This window comes from Argiope bruennichi, chromosome 4, assembly GCF_947563725.1.
Source record: "Argiope bruennichi chromosome 4, qqArgBrue1.1, whole genome shotgun sequence".
NCBI lineage: Eukaryota > Metazoa > Arthropoda > Arachnida > Araneae > Araneidae > Argiope > Argiope bruennichi.
The window spans coordinates 54,528,689-54,551,568 of NC_079154.1; the positions used below are offsets into that span (position 1 = coordinate 54,528,689).

General features: G+C 30.8%; 1 protein-coding gene across 3 annotated transcripts in view; it reads right to left on the bottom strand.

Annotated features, from left to right (window-relative positions):
* Positions 1-22,880, bottom strand: part of LOC129965625 (uncharacterized) — a 44,510-nt gene that overhangs the window by 10,647 nt on the left and 10,983 nt on the right. The window contains exon 1 of one of the 3 annotated variants that reach the window (XM_056079685.1): positions 3,711-3,875. The exons of 1 other annotated variant lie outside the window; for it this stretch is intronic. Coding sequence is in view for 1 of the 2 variants with exons in the window: in XM_056079682.1 (XP_055935657.1) it covers positions 3,499-3,520 (22 nt within the window). In the remaining variant the exon portion in view is untranslated. Of the gene's footprint in view, positions 1-3,498; positions 3,536-3,710; positions 3,876-22,880 lie in introns of those variants that run through there. One more of the 3 variants, XM_056079682.1, reaches the window with a different exon arrangement.

Below are 22,880 nucleotides of genomic sequence, written 5' to 3' on the forward strand. Positions count from 1 at the left end.
AACAGTATATAAAGAATCACAAAAAAGTAAAGAAACAACTTATTTATTTAAATCACAAAAAAATTGTAAATATCACTATTCAGTCTGTGGTACTAATACAAATTTTTGAAATATGATCTTAAAAAACATAATGCATCAGTTGTACTGTCATTAAAGCTGAAAAGTAATTTTGTTTAAAAATTACAAGCTGTCGTAAACGCTGTTTCGGCATCTACGTCTACGTTCTTCAGATAGTGATTTGTGCTGTTCTTTCATGATTGCAACATGAAATTTATTGTTGCATTAGCTGTTAATAAATTAAAATCTCTCCGACATAATACCTCTATAGTCAGTTTTATTGGAAGTAGAACTGGTATAGTTCTGGATATTAAGACAAATTCACTGTCTGAAAAAATTAATTTGCAGGTTTAAGTTGATTATTGCTTTTTGGATTGGATTTCTAAATTTCAAAAACCGTTCCATCATTAGTAAACTGTTCCAACGTGTTTTAGAATATATTATTGACATATATTCTGTTTTATTTTCAGTTAGTATATATATTTTTAATATGAAATTTTTTGTAGGGGAAAGTTTAAATATCTTAACAATTTTTCGAACTTTATAAATTATAGGAAGCAATTCTTGATAGGTTAATATTTCATCCTCATTAGCAATATCTTCTTCCACAATTACATTGTCATTATCTTCATTGTCAATATCACTCTCACTCTTACTCTCTTCAATGTCGGAATCCGAAGTTTCTATATCCACAATATTTGGATTCTTCTATTCTTTATTTTTTTGGTGTATTTGGTATTTACTCCTAATTGAAATTCATGAGCAAAGCACAATTGCTGATTTGCACCAATCAACGTTCCAACTCTTTTCATAACTTTTGCTCCATTAGTCGTTATGGATACAATATCTTCTGTCAGGGATAATCCATGTTTCGCTAATTTAGATTTAAGCAACTAATTAAGCCATTCATTAGCTAATTAATTTTGCCAGTTGGGGAGATATAAAAACAAAAACGTATATTATTTTGCTATGTTGGCGAACCCTGTGGAGACAGTTTAAAAATTTCTAGTAAATACCGAAAAACCGGTATTTAAACTTGTGAATACCGGTATCACGAAATTGTAAAATGGCTCAAAATACCGGTATTCGGTATTCCGGTATACCGGTATTGCAATCCCTAATCACAACACACCGATCTAATTAAAGTGACAAAGCTGAAAAAGTTGACAATAGCTATTAGCAATCGGAAATAAGAAGCTGTTTGACGCCAATCTGACGTTGGGGGAAATTTGGGACAGGATACAATTACAATCCTATGATTTGAACAGCAGTTTACTAACTTTCCTTTGTTTTCGCATAGAATTTGTATTCGGAAAATTTTTTTAGGTCATATAATCTAAAATTTGCAATTTTGAGCAAACGATTTCAAATTTCATTAAAAAAAATTTTAATTCAGTCATTTTGAAATTCATTTTTTTAGAACGAAAATTAAATATTTCAGCCAATGCGTTTTCTTTTTCATTGTAAAACAACAAGTGTTTTTTTTTTTTTCCCACATTTAATTGAAAATTTTAATTTTGTTAATATTTTTGGCGACATTTGTTACTCAAAAAAAATTATCTACAGAGTGTTAACGAAAAAGTAAATTTAACATTAATAAAATATTAAGGAAAAAAATCTGAAATTACTAATGAAAACTTTTCTGGAAGTATTTTTTTATTTATTAAAAATGCTCCTGGAACATATCAGTTGCAATAGCACAAAGTTAATACATAAAATTCGAATACGAATTTAAATCTGAACAAAGTTAATGAAAGAATTAAGCCGAAAAAATGATTAGCTAATAAGATATATCTGATATTATGATATCTTTTTAAAAAGGCGAAATTCGTTTAATTTAGGTTTAAAATGAATGTATATACAGGAGATCTAAACCGATTCAAATGAATAGTCGTATTCTACTTATTAAATTTTGCATCTGAACCTTATATTTCAAAATAACTACCTTCATGCACTAATTAAAGAAAAAAAAATTAGTTTTAATTTCATAAAGTAAATTTCATTCAAATAAAATATTTTTTCAATGGTGAATTTTTAATCATGAAATGCAACCGTTTCCGCTTTAAGAATTTTTCTATTAAATCAACTATTTAAAAAATTTTCATAAAAATGAAGATGCATTATATACTACAAATTGAGCATTTAAGCACTACATAAACATTTTCGACTACATATTATTTATTAAAACTTTCATAAAATTTTTAAAGGAATACAAAAAATATTTAATTCAATTAATTGCTGTTTCTTTATAATTTCTTGAAAACTTAAAACAAAAAAAATGTAATTTTAATGTGTTAAGCTTATTTTTATCGCAGTCCAGTCAATTTCCAATTAGCTAAATTCCACCGAACCTCCCATTTCATTTACCGATTCGACTCACTTTCTTTATCAATAAGGCAAATTCTATTTTAAACCAAAACAGGAAGGATATCACTATTGCATAACTATAAACATTAAAAGTCCTCATTATCAGCAAGACGCAGTAATTCCCATGAATGGCAGGCATTGAAGGGATAGTAGCAATCAATACACACCAAGTATTGAATTTCAATTAAGATTTTTGAAACGCGTAGACATGATCGGAATATATAACAAGAAAAAATTGCCTTGAATCAATTTATAACTACTTTTCGCATAACTAAAAATAGGTAAAATATGCACATTTTAGAATTATTTAAGTCCTCTTAAAAAGAAATAAGTTTTTTTGCGATACCAGTTAACTCATGTAAGGTAAGAATATTTGGTATAGGTATTTGGTAATTATTGGTAATAGCCATAAATAATTATTTACAAAAATTGAATTTAATTTTTAACAGAATGAATTTTAAAAAAACATATACATAAACATAAAACACATACATACATAAAACATATACATAAACATAAAACAAAAACATTATATAAAAAACAAAAACATAAAAGTTCTTAAATACTCTAAGTAGATATCTTTATTTTCAGACATTTATTTTATTTATTGAAAATTTAAACGCAAGTCCACTACAGCAGGAATTGTAATTCGAATCTTCGTTCATAATACTACGATGTTAGCATGACCTAAATTTGCACTTTGTAACACTGGACTAAAATCCCGGGCACCTTTAGCAAAATTTTACAGTCAATAATTTTATTTTTAAAAAAAACGTGTTTTTCTCGTAAATGCTTATCTTTTTTTTTAATGTCAATGTACTAAACCTAGCAATAAATGCCATAAATTTGATTTTTTTTTCCCTTGAAAAAATCATGAAAATATATACCTGACTGAAGTGTTGACTGAATTGAAATTTATTCTTACTGATGAATATTTTGATGGCAACACGAAACAATGTTTAAATGCCGTAGAACATTTGCAAAAATAAATACGCGCAACTGAATAACCAAACAGCATCAGAACAAAGAACACAAGTTATTAAATCAGTGAAACCAAAAATAAAATTATTTTACCAAACGATAAAATGAATTCCATCTTGTCAAATTACGTTAGTCGAGAACACCATATATCGAAGGAGAAAATATACCGTTTGCATATAACTGCCAATTCTTAAAGATCTCGAAATGTTTACAAACAAAAGCAGGACAAGCACGCGCGTCGATCAAGAAAAAAGAATGGAACAAAATTACGCAACAGAGGTAAGAACACAAGCACTCGTACGTACCTGAACGGTCACAACACCAGAAGAGAAATGAAACCAATACACACACTAGCAGAACTTCAAACCAAAACAAACGAAATGAGAGCTTGACCTAGTTTGTTAGAGGAAAACCTCGGGATGAAATGATTTCAAGAATATGCTCAGAAAGAGCGGTTCGGTTAGGAAAACGTCACGTGTATTCTACGCCAAAAAATTAGACTTCTCGAGCGACTCGATGTGGTTTTTTGGAGACGGATTGGCGAGTTGTTCAGAAAACTTGGCAAAAAGAGATAACGAGTTTTAAACGGCAGCTTATTTTAAAGGATAAAAAGAAATGTTGCTTTGCAGCAAGAGACGGGTATCAAGGATTTTCTTTTTAATACTTCCTGCCGTCGCGGGTTCTGTCTAACAGTCATTACGTCACAAATTATTCAAGAATGGCAGAACGAATGATTTTTTTTTCTCATGTTCGTTGTTTCCTAATGTTGTGTTAGCGATTTTCAAGGTATTTGTCTGGGGCATTCGCCATTAAGAATGTCTAGTTTGGGATTTGGGATTTCCCAAGGTTTATTTACGTTTCGAACAATAGCAAATTAGAAAACGTCAAAAAATTCTTCGAAGCAACTAAAATTAAATTTGCAAATGTTTTAACAAAATTAAAGCAAGATCAACTGAACTATACGAATTTGGCATGTTTCAAAAAACATTTGGAATTGTTACAGAGAAAGAATCATAATAGAAAGAAACAAAAACATATTTTAGCTTCACAATTCCTTGAAACTCTAAATACTGTCCAATATTTAAACCATAGGTTCCCAAAGTGGTCCAGGTGGACCCCCAGGGGTCCATAGGAGACCACACCGGGGTTCACGTAGAAGTGAAAAGAAAACAGGGGTTCACAGGTTGTAAGTGGGGGTCCACGAAAATGTTTCTGGTTTTCATAATAAAGAACAAAAATTTTGGCTTGGATTTACCTATCAAGGCAGCCGGTTAGCATGATTCACTAGGTAGGTATTCAAAAATATTCGAGACTCAGTTCAAACACAGAATTGAATAGAACAATAGATAATAGTACAAATGTACACCACCACCAAATTTTTGATAGCGTTTCTCTCGTCATATCTTGTCGAAAGAAGTTTTAGTGCCGTTTAGTGTTAACAACAACAATAAAAAAAAAAAAAAAGGAGCAGATTGAACATCACAGAACGGGGAGATTTGAGATTATTTCTTACAAAACTGAAGCCAAATATTGATAATTTGTTGTCAATTCATCAAGTACATCCGTCTCATTAAAAGTATGACTATTTTTTGTTGTTGATTTACATTTCAGAGTTCATTGTTGATTTTTTGTCAATTGTTGATTGTTTGTAATAATAAATGTTTATAATTTTGTATAACCACAAGTATTATTTTAATAAATAGGACACAAGAAAATGTGCTTTTTTTTTCTTCTTAACACCCCCAATTTAGGGTGATAATTTTTAGGAGTTTTGGGAATACAGTAGAAATGTAGCAGCAGGGGGTCTACCGAAAATAGTAAAACTTTGAAAGTGGTCCACGAGAAAAAAAAGTTTGGGAACCTCTGATCTAAACCTTCAAACTATCAAAACATATAAGATGTTATTTGAACAGATGCATTAAAATATTTTATGTATTTGTCCTCTCCAAAAATAACATCGAATAAATTCAAAACATAAGGTTTAAAATTGCTTGCAAACCATTAATGCATTGTTCGATGAACTACACAAAAATAATCACTTTGTTGGCACATTTTTTTTTTTTAAACGCGATACATAATCGTAAAATGAATAAAAAATTAAACGCATACTTAATAATAAATTCGCCAAATTCAATTCTTTTAACATACTATATAAGTTACATTCACTCAATACAGCGCCATATTTATATCCTGCACTAAAAATGTATAAATTGTAACCGGCTTCCTAATAGACGGAATTGAAACGAAAAGGAAAAAAACTGCATAGCAATAATATTTGAACTAAAGGATACTATAGATGCAGGCGGCATTCCCTTTATTTTCCAAGATCCATTCAAAGGTATTTGACCGTAAAATGGAATGGACCAACTCTATGATTATCTGCTATAGATCGTACAAAAATCGGGTCGCCGTGAAAACTGAAATGATTTCCCATGAAAAAAGGTAGAGGAAAAAAAATTGTTGTGCCAGACTAACTAAATTTAAGCTTTTCGCAAAACTGCGATTGCTTTCAAAAGCAAAACTATTTAGGTTGAGATTCTTTCGGCATTCGAATCTACAATAACACGCCTGCATGTCTGAAAACTCACACAAACATGATCCAACTTCATCGCGCTTTGAAAGTTCGTTGTCCGTTTAAAACCGACAGTGCCACTAATTATAGAATCAAGAGTGGTAGTTGGTCTCAATTTTTCATAAAATGCGCTGCGTCGGTTCCTTTTAAAATCTTTCCGGAACAAAAAATAAAATATATATATATATATATATATATATATATATATATATATATATATATATATATATATATATATATATATATATATATATATATATATATATATATATTAAATGTACAAACAATCCACGTGTAGGTTAAAGTAAATATAAAAAATGGCGGAAAGAGCTTCAACGATGTCACAAATTCAGTAATCGATAGAAAAAAAATTGTCAATTAGAATAACACATTAAAAAAATAACAAAAAAAAAATCCTTTGTGATAACATTGATTCATTATGCTTCCTTGTAGCAAGCGATTGTCAAGAAAGATAAACATTTAACATGTCAAAATTTGGGTATACACCAGTCACGTTGCACAAAACGTTTTTCGGAAAGATAAAAATAAATTATGGATATGGTTGTTCGGTGAAACAAGATTTTCGCTCGTGGACATCTCGAATCTAAAGTAAACACGGAATTTGTCATAGAACTTTCAACTTTTCAAGAAACGAATGGGTTGTACACATTTAGCAATCCACTATTGGTTCATACATGCTTTTATATAATATTTTAAAAACACCACTCGCCATTTTTCAAGAACACGAAATCATATTATAAAGAATAAATCACTTTTTTTTGTCTTCATTTTTTCAAATTTTTATTTTCTGCTGCTGATTTCATGGATCAATTTAGGTCACAAAGGGGGAAATATATCAATACTGATTTAGGTATACTTATACCACAATTTAAGTTTATCAAAATTGAATCCCCCACCTTTTTTTTTTTTTTTGGCTGCCTAAGAACTATTCTTAGGCCCAAATCAAATCTTTGAATTATTGTCAAGCGACTATGATTCCTGAGTTAGCACCACTACAAACTTTCATGTTGCATCTATATGAGGATGTTTGACCTTTAACGGCAAATTTAATGTATCTCGAACTTAGGATCTTCTATAGAATCCAGCTGCTTCTAACTTTCCTTTTAAAGTCCTTTTGGAATTTGTTAATATATTATGGCAATTGTGCCTATGTCTGCAAGCTTGTCTGTGTTGTATTTCAAAATTTATACATATTATCTAGATTTAGAATTTAACAATTATGTATTTACAAACGAAAGAGTTTTAATGAACTCGGTTTAGATATAACAAAAAGAAAAACATGCCACTTTCAAACTTGGCGGCCCTAGTGTCAAAACACCGACGAGAAACCACACTGTGACCTACTACTAAAAGGAAAATACTATTTCCGATTTAGCTACTGCTTCTTCTATAAAGGAAAGTTTTAAATAGCTTTTTAGGTATCCCCCCCCCCCATTTTGAGATTGAGAAGTAGAACCATCTTAACAAATTGAACGCCAGGGCCAAAATAATTTGATGTCCAGATTCGTAACTAGTAATCTGAATGCCTATGGTCCAACAGAAACATCTATTTAGTAAAATAATTGAAGAGAAAAAAATCTATGTTATAAGTACCAACATGCAACTGTGCCTACTTTGTTACTGATTATGTAAGCAACTTCTATTACACGCATAGCATTTACCGATTTCTCTGTATTAATCTTTTTGAAACAATATACTTATTTATGTAATGTAACTAAACAACAATCGATTTTGTAATAAGTCCAAATCGTGTTTTTACTTTTAACATATTTAAAATAATAAAAAAAAAACGTTGGTCCAAAATTAAAATAAAATGAATATTTATAAAAACCTTTCCCAAAATACAGCCATTGGACAAAACCGTCTGCAAACACAGATAACATTTTTGAAAAATGAAAGTAGAATTTCCTCAAAATTACTTAAGTTTTACATTTGAAGCTGATAAAATTAAATATATACCATCTAATAAATATCTCCCACTTTAAACACAGAAAAATAGCAAAAATAAAAGGGATTTATAGTTTCTACGATTCTATTTGTTTGAATAATGGGAAATGTGAGATATACATTGTTAAAAATAACTCATGTCAAAACTTGACAGCTGAAACACGTTCAAAGCAAGATGGCATTTACCGATTGAAGATAGTACATTTCTGTTTGATGAACGGCACGTTGACATTAGTTTGGGAATATGACAGAAATAAAAATCTGAAAGTAAAACTAAGGTATATTTATTTTATATAGGCCATTAAAAAGGCAACAACACTGGCAATAAAACGAATCCTTGAAAAATCATATTTCGAGTGGCGTAATTAGTTTATCAGATTCGGGAGGATTATAACAAAATAAAAATTGACATATCGAGAACTTTCATCATAAATTATTAAATCAAAAATACGAGAGTTTCACTTTTTTAAAAAATCGCATTCTTATTTACAAGCAGATTGAGAATGTTCGAATGCACGCCCTACGCTTAATTACGTTCGATGCATTCTTTTTGTCTGTACGAATGTTGTTCTGGATTATTAGAGGAAAATATTCCGGGCGTGTCTCATTCTTTTAAATAAAAAAATAATAATCTGGAGGTGTGCAAATAAGTTTAAAAACTTCAAACTTATTTTCTGAAGAACTATTTTTCTTTTCAATAATTTTACTGTATGAGTATCATCATATCTAAAAAAATAATCAAGATGAATGAGTTATAAATGTCATAATCGAGATTAATGAAATTTATAATTAGTGTTCTTTATGTTTCACAGAATGTAATGAACTATGGATTTGATGTTGAACGCTTTAGAAGTGGATTTATGATTGTTTAATGTAACTATTCTAGAAAAAGATTCCAGAATTTCATAGACGATTTCATATATTATACATAAAAATTTTATTTTTGAACATATTTCTTAGATTATAGTTACACTCTAAGATATGTTACGCATGAAATGTTCAGAAAAAAAGGAGAAAAAAAAAACTTTTTTTCCTCTGTTTAGAACAAATTTTCTCTGGTTTTTGTAAATACCAAAATTTACATCAAAATATGCTGTTTCTTCAAAGGCTACATATATATTTAAATAATTTCCCTTTTATTCATCATTTTATCTTATATTAATAAAAAAAACATACAAACATTAAAATATTTGATTTTTTTTTTTTTTTTTTTTTTTTTTTTTTTTTGAAAAATTCACACCGAGACTAGTCGGATACCTTAAACATGGGAGGTTATAAATTAACTACTCTGTTTATGTATAAATAGTAATGTAATAGATCATTTTGATGAACAGATTGGTTGATTAGATGACTTATTGCACAACAAATCACTCTATAAATAAAAACACACAAAGCTAAATTCATTTCAAAGTGCTTAGAATTGCTTACTGCACAAATTCAACTTTAATCAAACAGTATTCTTTGCACGAAAGATAATAGTTAATAATTGTGGATAATTGTCTTATGCCGCAGGTATACTCGTAAGCAGGAAAAATAAACATTAATTGACGATAAAAAAAATGTAAACATGTTATTTGTAAAATTTAATAAATTAACATTTTCTGGATTATTTTTGCTTCCTAATATCGAAAAATCTTCGACATGTATGTTCTATCCTCTTATATCATAGAATCTCAGATTTAAATTTTGTAAAAACGAAAAATTTTCAACATGTATAATCTGTCTTATATCGTAGAATCTAAGATTTAATCAACGTGCGAAACAATGAGAAGTTGAGAATCACTGTTCTCAATTCAATCGTATTTGATTTGAATGAAAAAAGTGCCGTTATTGCAGAGTTGTTCAAAAATTAATGCAACTAGAACGCATTTAATTTATCCACTTCCTACCCGATTTTCCTAAGTAAACAAAAAAAAAAATCCTATATTATCGACAACAAGGTAATCAATTGTATTATATTACAACTCAATAAAAGAATAATTAAACAGAAATAAATACATACGTTTAAAATTGCTTCTATTTCGTGGTTTGATAAAACAGTTTCCAATTTTACGCTGATAATATACGGCTTTTAAGATGCAAGTTTCAGTTTTTGAAAGAGAAAACGAACTCACTTAAAGATAGTGGAAGTTCGTTTATCGCAGACGGACTCTTTATAGCTTTTCTTTCACTATCAAGAACAAACAAAATTTAGATATCAGAAATCAAGAAAAGAATTCCACTGCTGTCGTCAAAGAACTATAAAATAAAAAAAATCTACAACAAAAAAAAAATTGAAGGGAAAAAAAATGACAAGCAAACGAAGGGGGAGATTTTATGGTCTGATCACTTTGAGTCGTATATTCTGCACAATGGCAGAACTGTTTAAAAACATTTACCAAACAATGGCGGGGGGGGGGAAAAAAAGAAAAAAAAAAACGAAACTATGGGTTTTGAGGTCAAGAACAAGAAAAAGAACAGCAATTTCTGACTGAATATTTTGTTTATAACTACGAACAGAGCAAAAATCACAGCTACATATTCCAAGAACTTTAAGGCCAATATTTCCAACAAATGAGTATGTACCAAAAAAAGAAAAAAAAGAATGGCCTTCGTAGGGTGAGTCATGCTTGAAGGCCCTGGGTCAGGCAAATAGGGCTGGCCACACAAAGACATTGTTTGACTCACAACAAAACCACAGTTTTATTTATTTATTTTTTGCTAACGTCGCTCTTGCAGCTGTCAATCAAGAAAATTACTGAAAGAACGTCTCTCCCGTTTCCGTCATAAGGATTTTTGCACAAAATCCATTGAAGACAATGGAAGATAAATCTGAATGGGAAAAGGTTTCGGATTCAGTTTTACGTTACTATAAATAATGTGATGTGTACATTGTTTATTGAAATGCCACAAGCCTCATTCAACTGACTAAGTTGTCACTTTGAAATCTATTGTAGTAAATATGCATTCGTATTTCTAAACACATTTCTCCCAAACTATATACATTGTTTGAAAAAAAAACAATAATCAAGTCCAAAAGAATTGTGTGGTGATCAGTATGTCTGAATGAGGACATATGCTAAATAAAAATTCGCATATAACTCAATAAAAAGTTGTCTCCTCAAACCTTTCTCACATACACTCTAATAAAGGTATTATCTCAGAGAACGCAATGTATAGCATTGGCGTACAAAATTTACAAATATTAACATTTAACATTTTTACTGAATCTATCGTGTCAACCTTGGCGAATTATTTGGCAATTAATCCCTGACATGCTGTTAATAGTACAGAAAATCAAATTTATGTTTTTGATTCGTTTTTCCCGCCGGACTGAAACAAAAATATGACACAAAACTACACTTGCAGTCACAAAATCATATACCAAATTTGGTATAGTTAAGTTATTGCGTCTTTAGGTTATCGCGGTTACATATTTCTAAAAATACAGATCGACAGACGATCAATCCCTAGTTGGATTTGGCTAAAAATTTGATAGGAGTTTAGACTATAGATGTTAATTCTGTGTATTGAATTTTATCAGGGGTGTTTGTGGGACCCCAAAAAATCCCCTGAAACTTTTACGGACTTACTACCGACATTTTGGAGTTTCGAGAAGGGGGGGGGGGAGAAATGAAAAATTACAATTATGAAGTATTGAATGACCTAATTATAAAAGTTCAATGAATTACTTTTTTTGCAAAATTAAGACCTTTGAACCCAGGTCACGTGATCGCACATCTGGTCGAACGAAGTCTCTCCCTTTTTTTTCTGCCGCGCCTACTTGCCGAAAAGAATCCAGAAGAGAATGTCCGAGAACCGGGGGAATGAGTCATAACTCGCAATAAGGAAAGAACAAAAAAGAAGTTTTTTCCCCCTTTTCACGCATTATCACTGCCTTTGGAGAAAGAAAGGAAAAGTTTTCACCACACACACTGACCTTGCGTTTTCTGCTGTCAAAGCAAACAAAATTACCCAGATCAAAATAAATAATTCATTATTATTCCTACTTCCTTTTGAACGACGATCCCCGGAATTTCCGGGTATCGAAATTCAAAATCCCCGGAATTCCGGGGTTTCCCCGGAGCACAAACACCCCTGTTTTATCGATCTAGCTCTCTTCGTTTTGTAGTTATCGTGTTAAATTATATTCGAACAGCCCGACAGACGGACATCCTCTGAGCGAATTTTACTCAAAATTTGATAGCAATTTACACATTTCGTATAAAGCCTGTATACCACATTTCTTCCGTCTAGATCAGAGCGTTTTTGAATTATGATTGCCACAGACAGACAAACGGATATTTTCCCAAAAGGTGTTGTTCTCAATGAGATCTAAAATGTGGATATTCACGAGAAAGCAAAAAACAACTGATAAAAGAGTCATCAACAATTTTCTATCTTTTCGAATTATTTTTACTCTTATAAGATTTGATAAATTATCAGCACCAATCAATCTGAAAATTACCTCTCGTACAAGCATTCCTGCATTTGTATCTGAAATTCAAAAATAAATAAAACTGAATTCGAAACTTTTTCTTTCTAGTCAACAATGGAGTACATTAGTTTGCTATTTCAGCCATAATTTTCATAGTCCATTATTTACTATCACGCATTTCACTCTGAGATTATTTTTTATTTACTATTAGCGTAAAGCTCTGAAATGTTCTGGTCTCATTGGGGGGGGGGGGAGGGGCTGCTTTTCCTTTTATGTCAGAATTCCATCTTTCAATTAATAATATAACATTAAAAATTAATCAAATCTGAGAATCATAATTCGACGACAAGCGTGATTGCTTAGTATCAGGAATTCTAACCTTTATATTTTATACCACATAAATAGAATTCAAATATATGTGTACTGTACCATTATAAACATTATTTCCAATTAAAAAATAAATGCATTATCCTAAAGGAGTTCTTATAATCAAAGAATAAAATATTTTATGTTACTCAATTGCAATGAAACTCTTACAACATAAAATAAAAATTTCATATGTTGTTTTTGTAAATAGTTGGCAATAATATATCATTATTCATTTAAGTTTTATTATCTTCATGAGGATTAAGCTTCGGTTTCTCAAAAATATGATGAGTTGAAAAACATTATTTCCGATCAAGTAAAGAAATTTTTCCGGTCAATTTTTTGCATTGAAAACATTAGCTAGCATAGTGTTAGAGTCGATCGATGCCCAAATTTAAGAAGCCCCAAAAGCAGAAAATATATATGATGTACAAACTTTGAAAAAAAAATGCTAAAAAGAAAGCTATTTTAGATTCAATTTGAATATTAATTTTTATGTGCAAAAATTTAGTTACAAAAATAATGTTACGCACGACTAGTGGTAAGTATATGCATCATAGACTGAGGTTTCCTGGCATATATGCCATATAAAACCTACGCTTATATGTCATGCAAAATTTATGCTTATATGTACTAAGATCTATCTGCAAGTTGTTTATTTTTGGGGGGGAGGGTGTCAAATTCTTTAGTATTCATTTAATTCATATTCATCAGTGTAAATCGAATATAAGCATAGAAATAGTAAAGCATACATCTTTGAATAAGAGTAAGTTTTTGTTCTTTCAATATTTTGTTTTATTAGATTAATCGCATTTACCACTAAATTTGAAAAATGACTGAAAATTAGGTTAAGGAAAAATAGTCTTCAAATTAACATCATATAAAGGCCATCTATTTCACTTTTCAGTCAATAGCAAACTAAAAAACTAATCTTAACTGATCGATTAAAAAATGATTATCCATTAAAATGCTAATCTCAGAAAATGATGAAACAATTTTTTCCGTAAACAATCAATCACAATTTAATCAAGTTTAAACACATATATCAACAAATACGGACACGAAAGAAAACAAAGTTGCCAAACTAATTTCCCTAAATAATCAAATATAACAGCTTACTTAATAATTGGACCTTTGAATCATATTTACGAATCCTTGGGCGAAACAGTTTAAAGTTTCCGCCATAATTCACTGATTAAAAAAAAATCATAACAAACAAGTTCGAAATTATATTATGTCAACAAAAAATATTAAGGTTAACATGAAACTAGCAGTAACAGTTGCAGACTGAAATGATTTTTCTTATATTAAACAACTGTTCCAATGAACTACTTTTCTACAGGTTTTCTAATAGAGAAACTGATAACTCGTCACCTTCATTATGCCGCCCATTATTTTCATCAATAGTTTGGCAGGTAAAAAGCGGTTAAAACTCGATTACGGCATCAATTATTGTTTTTTTTTCATTTATTTATTTATCAAATGTAAATAAAAACTACTTGTCAGAAATATCAGCCATTCGTAAGAGCGACGGTTTTCCAAGGCTAGACAAGCCTCAACCTTGGAGTGTTTAAAAAAAATTAATCTTTTCCTTCAAACAAAGATTTTTTTTTCGCTCATTCAGAATACAATAATAAAGAATCAGATCAGAACTAAAGATAGACAGATGAAGATTTTACTGCTGAAAAGAATTATTCTTTGAAATACGAGACTGGGCTCTATACGAATTGAAGAAGAACAAGATAAGCTTACTCATGAATCATAGTGGATGTTCAATGTTTTCTATCAAAGAAACGAATGCATATATTATAATAATCTAGATAGGATTTCCATAAGTCTAGACAATTTCTTTTTTCTTCAAGCATATTTCACTCATATCACTTTCGAGCTAACTTTATGAACACTTTTGCACCATCTTAAAACTTGTCCAACTCGGACACAATCTACCACATATCTCTGGAAATCGTGATTACTAAATCACGTGTATAATGTAATTATGCATTCTTCGAAACACAAAAAAATTCTGACAATTCTCATTATAAACATGATAAAGTGCTGAATAATTACGTTAGTTAAAGAAATACATGTTATTCCTGTTGTCACTTTCGACTGGCTTCAATCTTTTAACTAACAAAAGTCATAACTGGATAATAAAAGTCAGCTGGAGAGGCAGGGAGATAACACTAAAATAACGGAATTAAAACAGAAGTTCTCATATTAATTACAAGTATTTTCATTAAGTTCTCGTAAACTTTTAGATTAGCTCCAACAAAATCTCCAAATATTCTATTAAAACGGAAATTCTGACAAGCAGAAGTAGAGTAATCTCTCACTTTTAAATGTATTTGAAGAAAAGTTTCCGTCAGTCCACGGGATCATTTATTCTTTTGTTGTTTATTTTTTCTTTTATCACTTCACGCCCATTAGCACATAATACAAAAAGAAAGTGAAATATATCATAATGTAGCTACTGTTGTAACACAAACCATAATTGACGATGATGACGTCAGAGACAGCGCCCTCGGAAGCCGTGTGATGCTATGACTCAGTTCAGGTCAGACGATGGCATGTGCTGCATGCTTTGATCCATGCTCTTAAATATATGTCTTAAAATTATTCTAAACTTACCTATGAAAATTGTCTGTGTGTAACGTAACCTGTAAATAAATAACTGTTACACTAATTCGGACTTTTTACTGAACCCTTAAACGAGCCCAAATAATGTAATTATAGCAGCTGGCGGGTTTGCTTCGTAACACGAATTGAATCCTATAGATTCAATGCCACATGTGGACACACGGGTGGGAGTAGTACACATAGAACAGAAGGGAGGAGGTATGATCTATAGCGTCGATATGCCGCATAAAAATAGCATTTTTCTTATTATTGTTTAAAATGGTGAATTAAATAGCCATCGCTCTTTTTTTTAATTAGAAAAAGTCAACTTAAGAACCAAGCCTAACTATGAAAAAACTGAACAAGACTTATTCCTCAATAAAAAGTTAGTACATTCGTTTCATTTCTCCCTCCGCTCCCTTTCCTTTTTTTTTTTTTTTTTCCCCTCCCCTTTCTTATTTAAACATCGCGTCTTTTTAATTTGAAAATGTAAGATCCGACAAATTTTTAAGAACCATGGAATAGAATATTTATGGTAAAATCTCTTTTCAAAACCATTGTACATTCCATTTCTTTCTCCCCCCCCCCCCACAAGGACAATATGGCCATTATAGGTTGCATCAAGCTTATGTTCAGTCTGGACGTTATATGCTTAAGCAGAGTGGTCGGCAAACCGTGGCATGCGAAACACGGATCAGATTGAGAACGTTCTTAATAAAAGCTAGAGTAAGAGTATCCTAATAATTGAATAACAATATATCTACCTACATAATTTAAGTTTTAAAAAATGTGGCACTCAAAAGACATTTCAGACGTTGAAATGATGATAATTGGCTTTGACTAATGAGTTCGCCGACCACTGTTCTAGTACAATATGCAATTTCACTCAGAAATTGAATTCTTTTCAACCAAAAATTTGTTTTTTAAATTCTCTACGCGTTACAACCACTGATACGTTATTCCATCTCATTCATAGAAATTATACAAAAGAAGGGCCTAGTTCACGAATCCATTACTTCTTCCCAAATCGAAATACAAAGGAATGAATGCACTCACGTCTTCTTTTTTGGCAAATCTTGATTACTTATGAAGGCGACGAGAACAGGCTAGCCCTGTTGAAAGTTACATTTTCTACATACAGGAAAAACCTCAACGGCCTTGGTCATACGTGACATATTTAAATGTCCAATGGCAAATTTAGATGTAGCAGTTTAGGCAGCTCCGTCAGCCTTGAAAATAACAATGCCAGTGGTGTTACTCCCTGTAATATCCAACATGATTTGGAGCAGAACCTTTTTTTCAGATACATGTCAACGATACTACCATCCTCCCGCCAGAAAGTCACCGTCCGAATTCCATACGTGATGGAACGCAGTGAAAGTGAATACCCTAATGAGATGGCTAAGTGTTTTAAAGTGTAACGCAAAAAAGAAATAAGAGTTTTCACGTTTTATTTGCTCCTAAATAGAATGGAATGTTAAGAGTCAGAACTCTTTATCTTTTATAAGCATTTTTTTCCCCTTACTGGAAATGGCATAAAATTTTTCACAGCTATGTGAAACAGAAAAAAAAAAAAAAAAAATACAATCAAATTAGCTTTATGTGTCAAATTTCTAAAAGCACTAAATGAGTTCGAATGCTTTTTTGAGTGAATTTCTATTGCTCTTGCAATCATATTGAAGTGTTCAAGAACTAATAATATTGTTGCATCGAAATTTAATATTTTGTATATTATTAAGTTGACATTAAAGAATTCTGAATATTGATAATATTGTTATAAAATAAATAAAAGTAAGACGTACTGATTGCCAATCTGAGATTGCAGAGAAAGTAAAAATTCATTTGAACTAAAATTCATTTACCATTTAACGGAATTTTCCAAAATACATTACGAATTAAAGGAATAATAAATTCAGAAAAATCTCAATTTTAATATTATGTATCTAATTTGAATATCTCGATTGCAAAACCACAATCACCCTTTTAAACTCTTTTTTTGCCGCAAAAATGTAAAGACAAAAATAGTATGAATCTTTTTTTATATATAATATATTAAAGGATAATTTTACGACTCTTAAAACCAGTCATTTGTACAATTTAATCTCTTTGAGAAGTAAAAGAGTTTTCAGAAAATAAGTTAATACATTCCAAATTGTATTTATATTTTTATTATGATTGATTGAAAGTCATTCACAATAAAAATATAATATATATTTTAAAAAATATGCGACAAGTTACTTTAAGGAAACGTCTACTACCTGTTTTGAAGAATTGTGAAATGTTAATCAATATTTAAATAAGTACTTATCTCTCACGGCTCAATTTTATCTTATTTCATGCAATAAACTGTTTTTAGGAATGGCACTATTAGAATCACTTCATATCATAGTAAACTTGAAAATATTTTGAAATTAAAGAAGAAATTAAGAGCAAATTGCGCAAAGAGTTTTCGCTGAAAAAAAAATGTTTAAATGCTTAAAATGTACAGTAAAAGACCATAAATGAATAAAAGAAATTCAGGTTATCAGTAAAAGAACGCGCAGATGTGTAAATTTTATGAGTAACGGCGTCAAACCAGCCAAGAAAGTACACAAAGGTAAATCATTTACATCAAAATTATGACTAAGAACTGTTCCAGATCGAAAGAATAATATTTGCAGATGTCGCAAGGGTTTAAAGTTTAAAAAAAAATTTAACTGAATAATTTAAATAAAGTGAAAACTCGTCATCATATCGATTTACTTGACCTATTAAGTCACTGATTGGATCGAAACATATTATTCTCTTCAGCATCAAACTTATTAAATGTAAAAAACTTATTAAATTGTCCCCAAACAGGGTCGCAGAATGTTCTTGTACGTCTCGCACTTGTTCTTTTATTCTTTATTAAGCATCAAATAATTCTGTACGGCTTATTGATTAAAATTACAATTTTATAATCGTTCATCTGTATTCAACAAAATTCTCTTTAATTTATGACTTATTAATATTTTAATAATTATTTTATTTCCTTACTAGTAAATAAAAAAATGTATATTTTAAACAACATATTAACTAATTCGCAATATCTCCTTTCATCAATAAAATGTTCGATATTAATTGCCATCATTCTGTATTTATTCAAATGTATTAAATAGCAATCGTGCAATTCGAAATGACATGTTAATCAAAAGTATATATTCATTGCCATATCAGATTCCGCATTATTCATAGATTACGTATATCATCCATAGATCATCGATACACACTGTCATTGCATATTGATCGATAGACAATGAACTTGTTCAATTATAGCATCATTTGAAACTTTGGTTAGACTTAAACTATTTTCCAATCCAATACAAACCATTACCTTGTAATAGAAAAAAAAAAAAAAAATTAGCACTTTAAAGAATATAGTAATCAAAAATGTTTCATTAGAGACAAAGAAGTTTATTTAATAGAAAAATTCTAACTGGCAACGGAATAAAGTTGCTTTCTTGCAGTTACCAAATTACCCAATAATTTTACCCAATTATCTACACTAAATATTTTTCCAAAGTAGAGAGTCGCATAGAAAAACATTGGCGAAGCGGGAGCCATGTGGTCTTTCTTGATCAAGTTTCTACAAAATTTGTAAGCAAAAAAAAGCAAAGAAAATAACTATCTTGACGTAAGATTTGATTAAATTTTGCTATATAATTAACCAAAAGGAAATTCAGTAAAAAAAATTATCTGTAATAAATTTGATATTTCAAGTTTTCCAACAATGGAGTGGCAACAAGCATTTGCTAATAAAAATGATGTTGCGAGAATTTTTTTAATCCCGAAAAAAAGGCGTCGAAGTTTCGAATATGTCGATCTATAAAAATTAGTTATCTGTGCTCAACTGCAAGTAAACTGACAAAAATATCGCAGCAAATATAATATCAGCTACATTTCGAATTTTAAAAAAATCAGCATGATTTTATCTTTCAAATTTAAGCCAATAGGAAGCATTTTTTAAAAAGAAAGCAATTTTTCGCCAATTTTCACATGCAAATTCAAGGTTTATAAAAATGGGCGCATTTTAACAAATTCCACGTCTGCAACATTGCGAATTCGAGACAGACATCCAAAGATCCGACGATTACCCAATTCAAAAAGCGCAGACATGCATTCGATGAAAGAATGCGAAAATGTGGATAAACACGTGCATTGAAATTTTCATTGCATTGCAGCCATGGCGGAAGCGAGACATTTTTAAATATGACACCCATGAAAGAATCCGTAGTGGGCAAATTGTATAGTAAATTCTTTACAGATGATTTATTCGATGAATAGTTCAACGGCATGAAATGTTAGCAGATTCGAACATATTTCACAATTGTGCCTCAGCCGACACACAATGCCGAATTCAGAACGACATTTTCGGAAACCATGAAATATCCTTGTTCTCAGTGAAGTGAAAATGGAGCAACTGTTATTTGGTTCAAAAGGGCAAAACAACAATCGTAAAAAATAACGACGTTTGTTTGTTCTTCCACATAAACATGAAATACAGAGACCTTTCTTAAACATGCCCCCCACATTTCTTTTTTTTTAATATCAGAAATACTTTATTTGTTTCATTTCTTTTTAAAGAATTACATGTTGAGAGCACATGATATTTAAAATAAAAATTTTATAAATTATTTCATCCTTTTGGAACTGGAAAATGTAGAAATCGCACTTCAACTGTGTCGTATAATTCTGTGAATGTCATCTCAGATGTACAGACTGATTATTAATTGTTATAAACTGGTTTCAATGAATTACATTAACAATTATAGGGTGGAGATTCATTATAAAGGGTGTCCCTAAATGAATGCAAGATTTGAATTTGCCACCATTCGTACAGTAAAGTGTTGGCGACCCTATTAAAAAACCCATCTGACAGCTGATAGTTTAGGGTTAATAAAAATGGAACATTCATTACACGATATAACGTGTTAAAGCAAGATTTGAATTAAATAAAAAACAATTTTTATTTAAATTGTTACATTTTAATTGAATCGTAAAGTACGAAGTTTATGTATGGAATAACACATAAGGCAAATGGCCTCCACGGCTTTGCTGGCACATGCGCACTCTTTCCCAAATTTTCCATGACCATTTTGCATAAATGTGGCTGAATTTCGTTGATGATGCGTTGAATTTCCTCTTCTAATGCACGCGTGCTTGTGGGCTTGTTGGCATATACCTTTGACTTCAAATGACCCCATAAAAAGAAATGCAATAGTGTTAAATCACACGATCTTGGAGGAGGCCAATTCTCAAATTTTCGATCTGCGGCCGTCAAACTTTCATTATTTTTGAACTATTGTTCAACAGTTTTAGTTTCGTTTAGTTTAGTTATATTAACAACATTTGTAAGCAACACTAGGGCTATTTTGGGATGGATCTCATAATTTTGAACCGCGGTCAGATGACGAGGACGACACCTGAGCTGGCACCCCCCTCTCCACACCACACCAGCGGGAGGACGTTTGGCATTTAACGTGCAACAGACCCCCTTACACGACGGTTCTTCGGTGAAATCGGGTCTCGAACCTGAAACCCTACGGCTCACAAGCCGAGACCTTACCACCAGGCCACCGCGACCTTGTTCAAAAGTGAAAACACGTTGTTATATCGTGTAACGCTCCATTTTTACTAACCCTAAACTATCAGCTGTCAATTTTTTTTAATGCGATTGCCAATACTTTATTGCTTTACTGCACGAATGGTGACAAATTCAAATCTTGCTTATTTTGAAACATTCTTTACTATTATAACCTTGTATGAAAATGGTGGTTACAATAGTCTGCTGTTGGAAGTTTTAGTTATAAAACAAATAAAAAAAATTAATACCTGGAAAATTAAACAGTGAGTGTTCGAATTTAATTTTATTTATCCGTCAACAGATACCGTTTGCCAATACGTATATGGACATGATAAGAACTAAAATGAATGAAAGTTGGAATGTCACTTTCATACTAAAACTGTACTATTTTAATAATCAAATCTATATGATATTTTGGACTCAATCTGCCATCAGGGAGTAGCTCAAAATGCATATCAGCCTCAAAACGAAGTTAAACATAAAATGTGCCATAATGCAAAATCGTAGAAGAAAGATGGAGTGAGAGAATATTTCCACTAATGAATATTTAACTTTGCTGCTAGATTTGTTAGAAGCAACTGATAATTTCTATTGCATCATCACAAAATGACACAAAAAAAAATATCCAAGTTTATTTATAAAAAAATAAAATAAAATTCGAAACCTAAAAAAAAAATGGCCTTTCTCACAAGCATATCAATTTGCATTGATTTACATTTTCTCCTCCAGATTCACAATACAAACTGTTTGTTTACCTAAACAATAAGGCGATAAATGTATCTATGCAATAATATTTCGTTGACAAATAAAAAACGGAAATCAATAAAGCATTGGGAAATAGCTTTTAGGAAACAGTATCTACCTTGAAGTGATGACATGTCGAGGTTCTTTTAGATTTCCTACACAATTGTTAACAAGTGTCACAAGGCTTCCCATTTATTTATTTGAATGAATAGCATTTTACACAACGTATTTTTCCACGGTGACATTACCGTTTAATTTCTTTTATTTGCCCGAAGAATAGCGAATACAGCGTGTGCTTTGTGTTATGCTTATAAGAAGCTTTAAGTGTTTTTATTCACTACCTTAAAAAAAATGCCAAAACATTTCCTACGTGAATCCATTGTTTATGTGGATAATTTCAGCGCAAAAAGGGGGAAACGCGAACGTCATTCAAGTTGAGGGGCAATATTAAAAGTGAAAATAAGAGGGGGAAAAAATCAAGATTTTATTAAAATACATCCATAAATAGTAACAAAATAGTAAGTAAAATAAATAGTAAGTAAAAAGATCTGAAAAATAGCGAACATCATAGGATTACATAATATAAAACATACAGCGTATCAAAATCTACACGTTTCTTTGCACGCATTAGCAAAGTAAAAGCGAATGCATATTCATCACATTAAAAAAAAATGATTGTTTTGTCTTCTGACTTCCTAGTATGCTTTCACAGTAGAAAAGCTATCATAATCAAACGCAACCGAGGCTTTATGATCTTGATTAAGGTAAGGAAAAAAAATATATAAATATCTAAACATATCTCTTTCACCGACGGTTTTGTCAATTTTGCTTCTTATTTCCCATTTTTCTCAATTCAGCATGTTTTGGACGCACATTTGGAGACTATATCTGAAGAAATCAATTTTCGCACTTCATGTACATCGCTTATCAATCCATTGATACCAGTAAGCATTAAAAATTTATTTTTCGGTTATAGCTATAATCGCATGTGCAGACGATAAGTTTTATTATTTTAACTGCTACGATTGAAATGGCTTCGTTTAATTTAGTTACTTTGATGTCCCGCTTCTTAACAGCACGAGAACTATTTTTGTATTGTTTGCATTGCTAATGGATTCTAAAACCTTCCGTGCTTTAGCGCACGCGTTAGGATGGGTTTAATTCGACAGAATATGGGTGAGAGGAAAAAT